The sequence below is a fragment of the Liolophura sinensis genome, chromosome 6 (assembly GCF_032854445.1).
Source record: "Liolophura sinensis isolate JHLJ2023 chromosome 6, CUHK_Ljap_v2, whole genome shotgun sequence".
Classification (NCBI taxonomy): Eukaryota; Metazoa; Mollusca; class Polyplacophora; order Chitonida; family Chitonidae; genus Liolophura; species Liolophura sinensis.
In genome coordinates, this window is record NC_088300.1 from 36,096,870 (window position 1) to 36,108,620 (window position 11,751).

General features: G+C 36.1%; 1 protein-coding gene across 1 annotated transcript in view; it reads left to right on the forward strand.

The window, feature by feature from the left end:
- Positions 1 to 10,619, forward strand: part of LOC135466522 (probable E3 ubiquitin-protein ligase HECTD2) — a 41,766-nt gene extending 31,147 nt beyond the window's left edge. The window contains exons 13-20 of the mRNA XM_064744051.1: positions 263 to 351; positions 1,221 to 1,382; positions 1,871 to 1,945; positions 2,723 to 2,810; positions 3,152 to 3,258; positions 4,335 to 4,450; positions 5,539 to 5,679; positions 6,359 to 10,619. Of these exons, the coding sequence (XP_064600121.1) occupies positions 263 to 351; positions 1,221 to 1,382; positions 1,871 to 1,945; positions 2,723 to 2,810; positions 3,152 to 3,258; positions 4,335 to 4,450; positions 5,539 to 5,679; positions 6,359 to 6,479 (899 nt within the window). The 3' untranslated portion in view covers positions 6,480 to 10,619. The remainder of the gene's footprint in view (positions 1 to 262; positions 352 to 1,220; positions 1,383 to 1,870; positions 1,946 to 2,722; positions 2,811 to 3,151; positions 3,259 to 4,334; positions 4,451 to 5,538; positions 5,680 to 6,358) is intronic.
- Positions 10,620 to 11,751: the final 1,132 nt, after the last annotated feature.

Genomic DNA, 11,751 nt, shown 5'->3' on the forward strand with positions numbered 1-11,751 from the left:
ATTATGTATATAAAAAATTGTGAATTTTTTTACAGATTTAAATTTAAGATTAAAAAATTTTACTGACCAGATGAATCAGTAAACCCTTAGACGGAGAGAGCTGCTCCTTGCAGCTCAGTATCGTACTTTTAAATTTAGGTATCATTTCATGGAAACAAATTTAATTAGACGAAAGTATAAAAAGTATACTTTTTTATCAGAGATCAGCAGTTGATGAAATTATAATTAGCTAAAGCCTCTCATCAGTGTTTCTTTGTTTCAGGTATGTTTGTATATGACAAGAAGGCAGGGGTCTACTGGTTTAGTACAGCTGCCTGTGAGAACTGTCAGGAATTCAACCTCGTTGGTGTTGTATCCTTTATCTGCAACAGTTTGTGTTATGGATTTACCAACAATCATTTCCTTCAAATTGTTACATTTATTTGAGTGACAAAAAGATGGGGGCATTTAATACATAACCTCATTTGTTTTAAGACATTTTAACAAAGAGTGCTTGAGACAATTATCAAAGAACAATGTGAGGTGCTTTGCTAGAACAAATCACATTGTGTAATTTTTAGTTCTGCAACTTTTTGTGAATGTTAAAATGCTTTTGATGTAGATATTTTTAGGGCACAGGTCGGTCTTAAATTTGTGGATTCATTCTTGCTTTTTATCTTTATAAATAGACAGTATTAATTTATTCGTCTTAATCAAGATATGTGTATTGTATTCGAAGGTCCTCTTTCTTACCTTCTGGAACACCTTCGTCAGATGTCAGATGCCATTGGAGGTGTTTCTTAATATTTCCTTATTGATCATATAATAAAACATTTGTGTAATTGTAACTATGTAGTCATTGAATAAGTGGGTATACAGCATAGGGTTATAACTCTTTTCTGCAAAGGCACAGTTTTCAAATTAGCATAGAAAATTGATAAATACACTTCTTGATGAATTCCTCCATGATAAACTAGTATTCTCCTTGTCTTTCATCTGATCCCATTGAATCATACATTTGTACTCTTTTTGTACTATTTTTGTACTCTTGTGATGGTTTATGACTTAACTGGGGTGGAAAGGTCTGACAGCAACCTGCGGATTGTTGTGGGTTTCCCCCGGGCGCTGCCCGGTTTCCTCCCACTATAATGGTGGCCGCTATCGTTTAAGTGAAATACTCTTTGAGTGCGGCATAAAACACCAATCAAATAAAGAAATAAATAAACTTAACTGGGTATCAGTTGATGGGATTGGCAGTGTATAACAGTATCATACTGGATATCCGGTTCCCTCAGTGCTGCTACAAGAAACTGCTCAGTCCTGCTGTGGTGCCATACAACAACCCCCGTGCAACCGTAGGAGTGGTCTCCCTTGCGTTGGAGGATCTCAAAGGCGTTCAGCCTGTAAGTGCCTGACCAATGAAATTTGAACATAAGTCTACCATGAGCAGTGTAAACGAATGCTGGAAATTTTTCTAATTTTATCAAATGAGCGTTTTTACAAAGAATCAAAATTGGTCTACTTTTGGGCGATTTAAGACTATATATCCTCAAAGTCATGAAATTATACAAAACGGGTGGTACAGTTTTTCTGGTACCTGGCATAAATTATCGTTTTTTTTTTTTTTACAGAATGTTCTATCAGCAAATAATGGTAAATCCACTGAAAAAGATTTTGTAAATGACAAAAAGCCATTATCAAGTTTTAATTTCTTTCTGGTTTTTTTTTTTATGATGTTTGTTTTATTGCCCTCAAGTGAGGGTTCAAATTACTTTTGACTTTATTTAATAATTAAAGTGGATGTAGCTCAAAATACAATGTTCTCTCTTCTTGGTCAGTTCTTGGATCATTTTCAAGTTTGTAACTAGAAGTTTTGTTATTTTCACTATAGGATGTGGCGCATGGTTTACAAGAGCTTCTGGATTATGAGGGAAATGTTGAGGATGACTTTTGCTTGACATTTCAGGTATGTAGTGGGGGGTAGTTCAGGACATGCTGTGTATCTGCGCATGCGAGAACGTTTACCCCGGTATCAGTAATCTTGTTGATATGCCAAATAAACAAAATTGTTGAAAGACTAGGATGCCAACAATGTGACTTCTCAGTTTATTTGGAGTATCTGTACTTTCACAAATTTATCCCTGACTTTGCCTCTTCAGACCTTTACAAATAGTACATAAGACATTGAGGAAGTGCACTGTATATATGCCAGATGTATCAGTTGTTCGGGGTAGGAGAATAGACGTGATTGCACAAATTGTACTTTCCCATGAAGACTATTATCACAACCACAGTAACTGATTGTACTGCCTGATAATGATTGTAATCTCTGGTAATGATTGTAATGTAATTGTAGTGAACCCTGTCTTCCTCTATTCGTGAGGCCTTCCAAGTAGTTAGCACGCCAGCGTGGCGCAATTAGCCAGGAGCCTCTCACCAATGTGGTTGCTGTGAGTTCAAGTTCAGCTCATGCTGGCTTCCTCCATACATGGGGAGGTCTGGCAGCAACCTGCAGATGGTTGTGAGTTTTCCCCATGCTTTGCTCGGTTTCCTCCCACCATAATGCTGGCCGCCGTCCTATAAGTGAAATATTCTCAAGTACTGCGTTAAACATCAATCAAATAAATAAATAAATCCTCTAGTTTCTTCTGGCGCATATAATTATCTGCTGATGCAATGATTTCACAAGGAAAACCACAAATGTGATCATTTAACTTTCCATGAATGAATTTTTATATTTCAGATCTCTTTCAGTGAATTGGGCCAGACAAAAACTCATAACCTTAAAACAGACGGAGACAAAATCCCTGTCACCAACAAGAATCGCAAAGGTCATTTTGATAATGTACCATTAAAATTCATTGTCATCTTTGTAGAAAAATACATGTTGGAAAACAGACTGTTTTTCTTAAATTTTAAAGGGGTCTGTTAATTTAAGTTATAGACCAGTATTTACAGTGAAAAAGAAATGAGGTTTCAATGAAGAATTCGATTTCTTCATAGCTCAGGAGGGTGAACACTTCTGCTGTAAATTCAGATACCAAGAAGGTGCCAAAGGGCAGAGTTTCTATGTGGCCTGACTCCATTCATTAAAGGGAAGAACTCTTGAGTACGGCTTTAAACACCAGTCAAATAAATAAATGAATAACTTTTGACATTACCCTGTTTGCAGATTATGTACAGCGGTATGTGGACTATGTGCTGAACAAAGCCATCTTCCAACAGTTTCAGGCCTTTTACCATGGGTTTCACAGTGTGTGCGCATCTAATGCTCTCATTGTAAGTCAAAAACTATTTCTTTTGCCTGTGAGTTGGCGTGGCCTAATCACAGGAAAATGTTTGCGACTTACAGCTCAAAAGTGCTAAAACAATGGAGTTATGAGAAGTGTGAAGAAGCTTCCTCATTTGTATCCCAGTTCCTCATTACTAGAGTACCCTGATTCCTCAACCTTCTTGCACATAAAAGAGCAACTTTTTGAGTGCTATTGATAGAAATTTTATAATTTGTTTTTGGGGACAAAACTGCATTGGTTGGATTGGTCAATTTTAGGCCTTCACAGAAAATATGATTTTTTCAGTCTGCACAGAGAAATGCTCTCAGAGTTTTCTTCAATAAACGCCTTGGAAAAATGCGAAAAGGTTGAAGAAGAGTTTCTTGAGATCAAGTTGATGGCAAGGAACTATGGAAAAGAGACTTGTGGCTAGGTCTGACCATAGTGAGATTGGTAGTGTGCATGTTACAACTGTATGTTAACTTCAGAGTACATGTAATGCTCTGATCAGTTGTGTTACACCATTTGGATGTGTTCAGAAGTCATCAGCTATGGCTGAATTTTTCTAATTTGAACAATACTCCTGACTACGCATACTTTAAAGTAATTTTATGAAAACTGTCAATAAAATATTATTGATTATCTGTGTAGCTTTATGAAAGCACTTTTCAGTATGAGACTTGAATTCCAGAAAACCAGTTTCCTATCTCCACTAAATGAAACTACTGGGTGGTAAAATTCCTAAGAGGATTTTCTCTTGATGGAAGTGCACATTACTTGCACATGATGTCGGCACCTTGAGTATCAACAAGAGACAGCTTATGCTGGCTTCCTCTGTGGCCATACATGGGAAGATCTGTCAGCAACCTGTGGATGGTTGTTGGTTTCCCCCAGGCTGTGCCTGGTTTCCTCCCATCATAATGCTGGCCACCGTCATATCCGTGAAATGTTCTTGAGTATAGCGTAAAACACCTATCAAATAAATAAATAAATAAATAAATAAATAAGAGAATCAACTGCCAGATTGTAATGATGAGAATTACAGCGTTTCTTGTTTCACAAACTCTTATGTGCCTGTTGTAGATGTTACGGCCTGAGGAAGTGGAAACACTGGTGTGTGGTAACCCTAACCTGGACATGGCTGAGCTGAAAAAGGTGACCGTGTATGACGGGTTCCACACTCAGGATCAGGCAGTTAGGTGGGTGTTCACTGATAACTTCATGTCGCAGGTTCTTATGTGAATGTGTGAATTTACCAGCAAATGAATGGGAGGCTCAAGGGAAGAGTTCACACAAAAGGGTCCAGATCGCAGCAGAACACACATACACCAATAATTGTGACGTGCTAAAGGGAAGAATACGAGAGTTCATGGCTGTGGTCCACTCGGGGACTCTCAATCTCGGGGTTTTCTCAATCCACCCACAGAAGTGATCACTTTCATACAAGTGTGAAATGTTGTTGATTTCCTTGTTGAACATCAGTCATTCAGCCAGTCATTTCATCAGTCCATAACATACAAAATGTGATAGAAAAAAACAACAAAAAGATTATGGTAGGACTTCAGGCCATAACTGAAAGTATAAGAGACTTTTAACAGTAACTCATGTATTTTAAAGTCCATAGTAAAGTCCTAAAGGTGAAATATTCTTGAATATGGCGTAAAACTCCAGTTAAATAAATAAACATTAAATAAATTTCAAGAGTACATATATGGGCACTCTTCATGGTCAGATTTCGTATCTATAGAGATATATTACTCACAACTTGTTCTCTATAGTTTTTTGCCTGAGCTGCTGTTTCTTATTGTGGTGTTACTGTAGCGGGCATATGCCACTAGCTAACTTGTCAAATTTGTCTGGATACACAGTTTTCGAGTGACGTCCCAGTGCAAAATAACGTCACCACTTTATGGCACAGTATGGCTACTTGCTTATCTTTTAGTATGTCAGTTATCATGTTGAGATGAAAGTGTAGGCAGGATGTCATTATTTTTGCAGTATTGGGAACCCATACTCACACAAGAACATAATTCAGAAGATCAGTCCAATGCTTTTTTTATTTGTTTTCTATAATCGGTATACCACCCCATGTTAAAACTAACAGCTTGGCCCTACCGTGCCGTACAGTGATGACATCAAGTTATAAAGGGACATCACTCTGTTGTTGTAATGTCGTATTTCTCGAAACCTGGGTGTTGCTCTCCTTTCAATCCAATTCAAAGAATATGATATGATGTGTGTATAGTTGTTTGATGGGCATTGCTAACTTTCTTTGATCATGTGACAGATATTTCTGGGAGTTGGTGCTCAGCTGGTCCAAAAGTCTTCAGAAGAGGTTGTTGTTGTTCACCACTGGCAGTGACCGAATTCCTATTGGAGGAATGTCAGAGATGTCCTTCAAGATTACCAAGGTGGAGGACACTAGTCTGTAAGTTGTTTTATGCTCCTAAAGTCCTAATTGATATTGGCACCCAAACTTCGACTTTTTCACGTATATAATGGCGACTTTCAGAGCAATTTGTGTGCGTTTTGTGATTTGATTTTGGAGACAAAAGTACTTCAGTTAATTAGGTTGCTCAATTACAGGGCTTCATAAAAAGTGTAACTTCATCAGTGTATGCATAATTATGCCCGCAGAATATGAATAAACATCTCGCCAACATGTGAAAAGGTTGAAAGAATTACAGTAGTACATCTTAGACACTTAACGAGTGAGGCCCCTTCTGATATCACTTAACACTAATTAGTTTTCCAGTTAAAGGGAAAACTTATAGTCTCTATAACTGTGATGGGAGATTTCACATGTCTATGTAATTTTGAGGTCTGACAGCCATTTGTGTTTCCTTCTCAACCAATTATTTATGTAACATGATCTGTTATTTCACATGTCTCCTGTCTGTACATTTTATGTTGCTGTGTGGCGTATGCTGCAAGTTGTGCATGGGTTTTAGATGTGGAATACCATTTTCACATTTTAAATTGCAGAATAATTCCAGTCAACATTAGTGAGAGCCTGAAGAGCTGAATTTAAGTTTTTGTTAATTTAAATGTTGCAGCAATAAATCATGAAAACCATTTGTTATGTGTGTTTGTTTTGTTTTTATCAGACTACCGATGGCCCACACCTGTTTTAATCAACTGGTCTTACCTGCTTACAAAAATCGCAAGATTCTGAAACAGAAGCTCATCCTGGCCATTCAAAATGCCGAAGGATTTGGCCTTGAGTAGGTCAGAGGTCATGGCCTTCATCTTTTGAATGATGTCACCTTCACCTTAAAGACAAAGGTCAAATAACAGTGCTGTCAAGAACTGTTTCCAAGAACAGCTGTTCTTGTAAGAAGTGGATTGTGGGTTTATTTGGCCAAAATATAATTTCAAACTCTGGATCTCATATGACCTTTGGTTGTGTTACATCTGTCAACATATTTTTTGAACACTTACACATTTGTTTTTGTGATTGCCACAACTATTTTTTTTTAATGGAAGACACATTCCATTTGCTTTATAACGAACTGTTTGACACATACATAATTGTCATCTTTTTTTATTGAATGTATGTAAGCCACACATGTGGAACTGTGAAAAGATGTTAAAGTTGGTTTTACAATGCATTTTCCTTACTTATATTATTGTTTTCTCACGCACTAAACCTGCCATAATATTTGACTTGATAATATTTTCATGACATATTAAGCATTCCCTTTATTGTCAACCTGACCAGCACATACTTCAGTTTGTCATTGTTTAGTGAAATTTCTACAATATGTGAGATATTTGTAGGCAAAACATGTATTCAGATTCTGATAATTGCTGTCGTAAATCATTCCAGGAAGTTTGTATTAAAATGAAAAAAGCAAACTTTGTATCTCATTCAAAAGCTTGATCGCTAATTTTTTTTTTTTGGACGAAACTGTCTTCACTCGTGTAATTTCTTGCCACTCATGATAAAAGAAGGTACTAGTTCATGTTTATTATTAATTTTTTAATATTATTTTCTTTGGTTTCAAACCATGACAGCAAATCAACTTTCAAATGGTCAAAACTGACAAGCAAAGTTTGTCCATCAGCCTTGGTATAAGAAGTGTTGTTTTTTTATCCCGGTTTTTCATTTAGCCTATGTTCATAGAATTTCAATATTCCTTAAGTGTTAAGATTCTAAAAAGAATCTTTACCGCCATTCTTGTATTAAAGGTATTGAATCTGCGGTTGGCTAAGTGGATTGTAATTATCAAGGGAACATACATGTGTAACCTTCATTGTTTGTGGAGAGGGCCCTGTTGCCACGTTGACAAAACATCAAAACAATTCAAAGAATTACCTGGCTGTTAGTAAACAAAGGTAAATTAAAAAATCACAATGTCCAGTGACTGACTTGATAATTGCACAGCTATTTAAAACGTTTCTGCATTGTTTTAAGTTTTTTAATGTTGAACCCTCCCCACCCCTGTCACTGTATATTACCTGTATGTTATTTATAAAAATCTATGTCCTTTGACTGCAATATTCTTTTCTCTTCATTTCGTAATTTTTATTATAAATCTCTTTACCTCACCTTTGACTTACAATTGTCCGTTAATATATGTACTTTATATATGTATATCTTTTCTCGGTACTTACGTGTACACGTAAGTGGAAAGCACATGTTTCTTTTTTACAAGACTGTTTTGTTAATGATATAAAGTTGGCGAGATGATCATGTTTTTTTGTTCTTTTTTTAGGTGTTATTTCAATTTTTTTTGTTAAAATCATTACTAAGAATCATTCCAAGTGCCAGGTGCAACTGTAAGAAATCTTTTATTCTTTTAATCATTGAGCCGCAAACTGTTTGATGAAAAATTTTGAAATCCTGTGTTTACATAACAATTATAAAACTGAATCACTGCTTGGTTAGAATCACATTTGTAAATTGTTGGCTTTTATTGTTGCATTTTCATTGCATTTCAGCCGATGATGCTTTGTGATTGATTTTAACGATACGTAATTTGCATTGTTAAAATTTCGGTGCATCTGACAGCGATACAAACTGTTTGTATTGTGTGTTTCTAATTTTTGCAGTGAATCAGTGCTCAAGTTCAAAGCTCATCCAGATGTATCTGTTATATAAAATTTCCATGATCTGTTATTTCCTTGTAGTTGAGGTGACTGTAAGTGACACAATATTGCATTAATGATATTTGAGTGTGCTGATCAGAAATTGAGTATTCAGGGTTGTAGGCTGTGTGTGTGTGTGGTGGGTATTACATACATACCAGCACAACTAATACCCTCCACCCTCTTAGGTGAGGCAAGTATATCCCTCTAAGTGGGTTGAAAAAAGAAATGACCTGATGTTCTGATCAGAATTAGGTGTTCTGATTTGAAGGTTTACGAAAAAGAAAGTAAACCACTGCAGAAGTAGGTTTTAAAAATTATGAGAACTTGTTTTTTTTTTAATTTTTATTTATATTCAACGCCCAGTATATCAGCAATCACAAATGTTGAATTAAAATTAATTTGTAATCCTGTAACACATTACATTCCATCAACAGACACCTGAGAATTTGGTTATTTATTTATATGAAAAATCTCAATAAGATATAAGATTAAAACCCCAAAATTTTGGTTTATGAAATGACATGGTGGTTCTGTTGACTTAGTCATTGAAAAAAAAATGGCAAAGCCTTAACATTAATGAACCTAAATGTAATTCATCATCCTTAACAACCTGTCTCCAAACTAGGACTACACATTCCTTATTGCCATGTGACGAGAAAATGCTTAGTTTAAGGAAGGCGGCATGCATCCTCGTAACTCTGGTGTCACCAGTGGGTTACTTACTGCAAAACATTCACTAGTAGAGACCTAATCGACTTCATTAATCCACTTCTCTTGAAGTCTTATTTCCTTTCTCAAGTCATCTCAAATTGTGATCTGTGTTGAAGTCTTATTTCCTTTCTCAAGTCATCTCAAATTGTGATCTGTGTTGAAGTCTTATTTCCTTTCTCAAGTCATCTCAAATTGTGATCTGGTGTGTTTTTCACGCATGATATAATCTGGACTGACTGATAGAGAAGATAGCCATACCCTAGTATACTACCTTTTTGGAATGCTAGCGGGAATAATTTAGGACCAACGTGTTTGCCTCCATATTTGGAGGGTGGCATCTATCCAAGCATGCATTTCTCTGGCCGGTTTCTAATAAACCCCGTTCAGGCACATGTACCGATCTGTGACCTAACAAATCAAGCCTTATTACTGTGATACTTTTATAACATTGTATATGTTGTAAATAGATAATATATTTATTCACATACAGTTGGTGATATAAGGACTGCTTTAACTGAACTCTGTTAACTGTGGTTGTCACTGCTGTATCTGTCCACTGACTGAGGATATATATTTGATATACACTGAATGTTTTATTATTGTTACCAGAGTATATGTATGATATAATTGTTGTATGTACTTATACTCAGTTCTGTTACACTACTACTTCGTTGTTGTTACGCATATATGGGACATCTGCTACATAAGCTATATACTTTTACACCTGAGGGTTTTGATTACATTGCATAAGCTCATTTACATAAATGTGTAATAATTTACAGCTGTAGTACAGACATGTTAATGCAAAGGCATCGGATGTTTATCGTTGTAAAGGGAGGTAAATCTTGAAAATTCAGAGTCCTGTCTGTGTCAGTGCACAACATTGGCAATTCTCATGGTAATATGATCACTCTTTAGCAGTCATTTACATAATTTTACATGTCTGTGCAACATGTCTCTGTATGTCTTTGCATGCAATTATTAAATGACAATTTCCACTTTTAATTCATCATAGGTGAATATAATTCTGGAGTAATGGCTGGGGGGAAAGCACAACCATCTGATTCCCTGATGGCAGTGTATTGGAGCCAGTTTGATGTACCCACTTAAATAGATGTTAGCTACACTTGGGCTTAAGCAATATGGATTTGAAGACCAGAGTCACATAATATCAGGCATGTGTAATATTATCATGTTTAAATTATGCAAATCCCTTTTGAGAATGAGTCAAATTGTTTAAAAGTTTACAGAGCTATGTCCATTTTTCAACACGGCATTGCCAGAAATGCTTCACATGACTTGGAAATTAGGACAATCATAACGCCAAATGTGATGTTCACCCAGGCAGCCATGATGGGCATTTCTTCAGGTCCCCAAAACTGAATTTAAGATTTCTGAAAAAAGGGCAATGAGCACTGTTTGTGGTAAATGCCTTGTGATAAACACTAAAGTGTTGTGGTACATGCACACTTAAGAATGGGACATGTAACATCACCCAAAGAAACGATTCACATATACACTGGAGCATGGGGATAAGAATTTGTTCCACACATTTGAGTGCATACTGTTGTTTATTGTCTTCACTCATTCCTTTAAAATCAGTTGAACATGACCCAAATTTTCACCTTGTAAACGTCAACATTGTGCTTTGGCTGATTCCACTTTTGTTGGTGCGTCCTTTTGTTCTTGTTTTAATAAAAAGCTGCTGCATTTCACACTGCTTTGCAGAATTTCTTTGGTGGCTTTTTTTTTCTTAGCAGTTAATGTTTTTCACTGGTCCATTGAAGATGTCTACAATGTATTTAAAACATAGGTGCTTGTTTCATGAGGTTAATTCCTTGGTGCCCAGTACTATGGTACTGTAGGCATTATGCTGCCATGGTATATGTAGTAGCATGCAAGTAATGCTATGTGCGCTTTATGAAACTTGTCTCAGACTTATCCAGACTGTCAAGGTTTCCATGTTTGTACAACTGACTGCATTCCATGAGTGGAAGCTCTTCCTCCTTACAAAAGTTGAATGAACGAATAGTAACTCCCATATATTTGTATAATAGTATCTTTATCTATAAATCCACATGACACGAGGTTACAGACGTGATGAATTTGCCATCCTATTTGAAGGTGGTCTGTTTTGTCAGTTGAAACCTTTTAAAGTTGAAGATGGTACTGAGCATCAACCTTCAGCCTATATCAGGCCTCTTTCATCAGGCCCTAGCTGATACAGGCAACATCGGTTGATATTCTGGCTGATATCACTGTTACCAGGTAAAAAATAATCATGCACACATAATCCATAATTATCACCTGAAAATAGCAGATACAGATACTGCAGTATTAATTATGTAATGTTTTTTAACACCGCAGTCTGAACTAAGTTTGAAAAGAATTTTTTTTAAGTACACTGATACAAAACTATCATTTCGTGTGACGTTTTTAGAACATGTCTGCCATGTTTAAATAAGTCCTGTGGTCATAGGTACAAAACTCTCAGGAGTGATAGTTGATCAATCAGTTGTCCATTTATCAATTAATAAAATCACATCAAAATATCACTAAATTAATAAATTTCAGGAGTAAACTATTTTATCACAAATAATCGACAACTCTTTCTTAACAAAAGGAAATGGTACCAAGAGACCTTGAAAAGCACTGTAGAGCCCAGAAATGTCCGGAGCAATTACTAATGTATGTG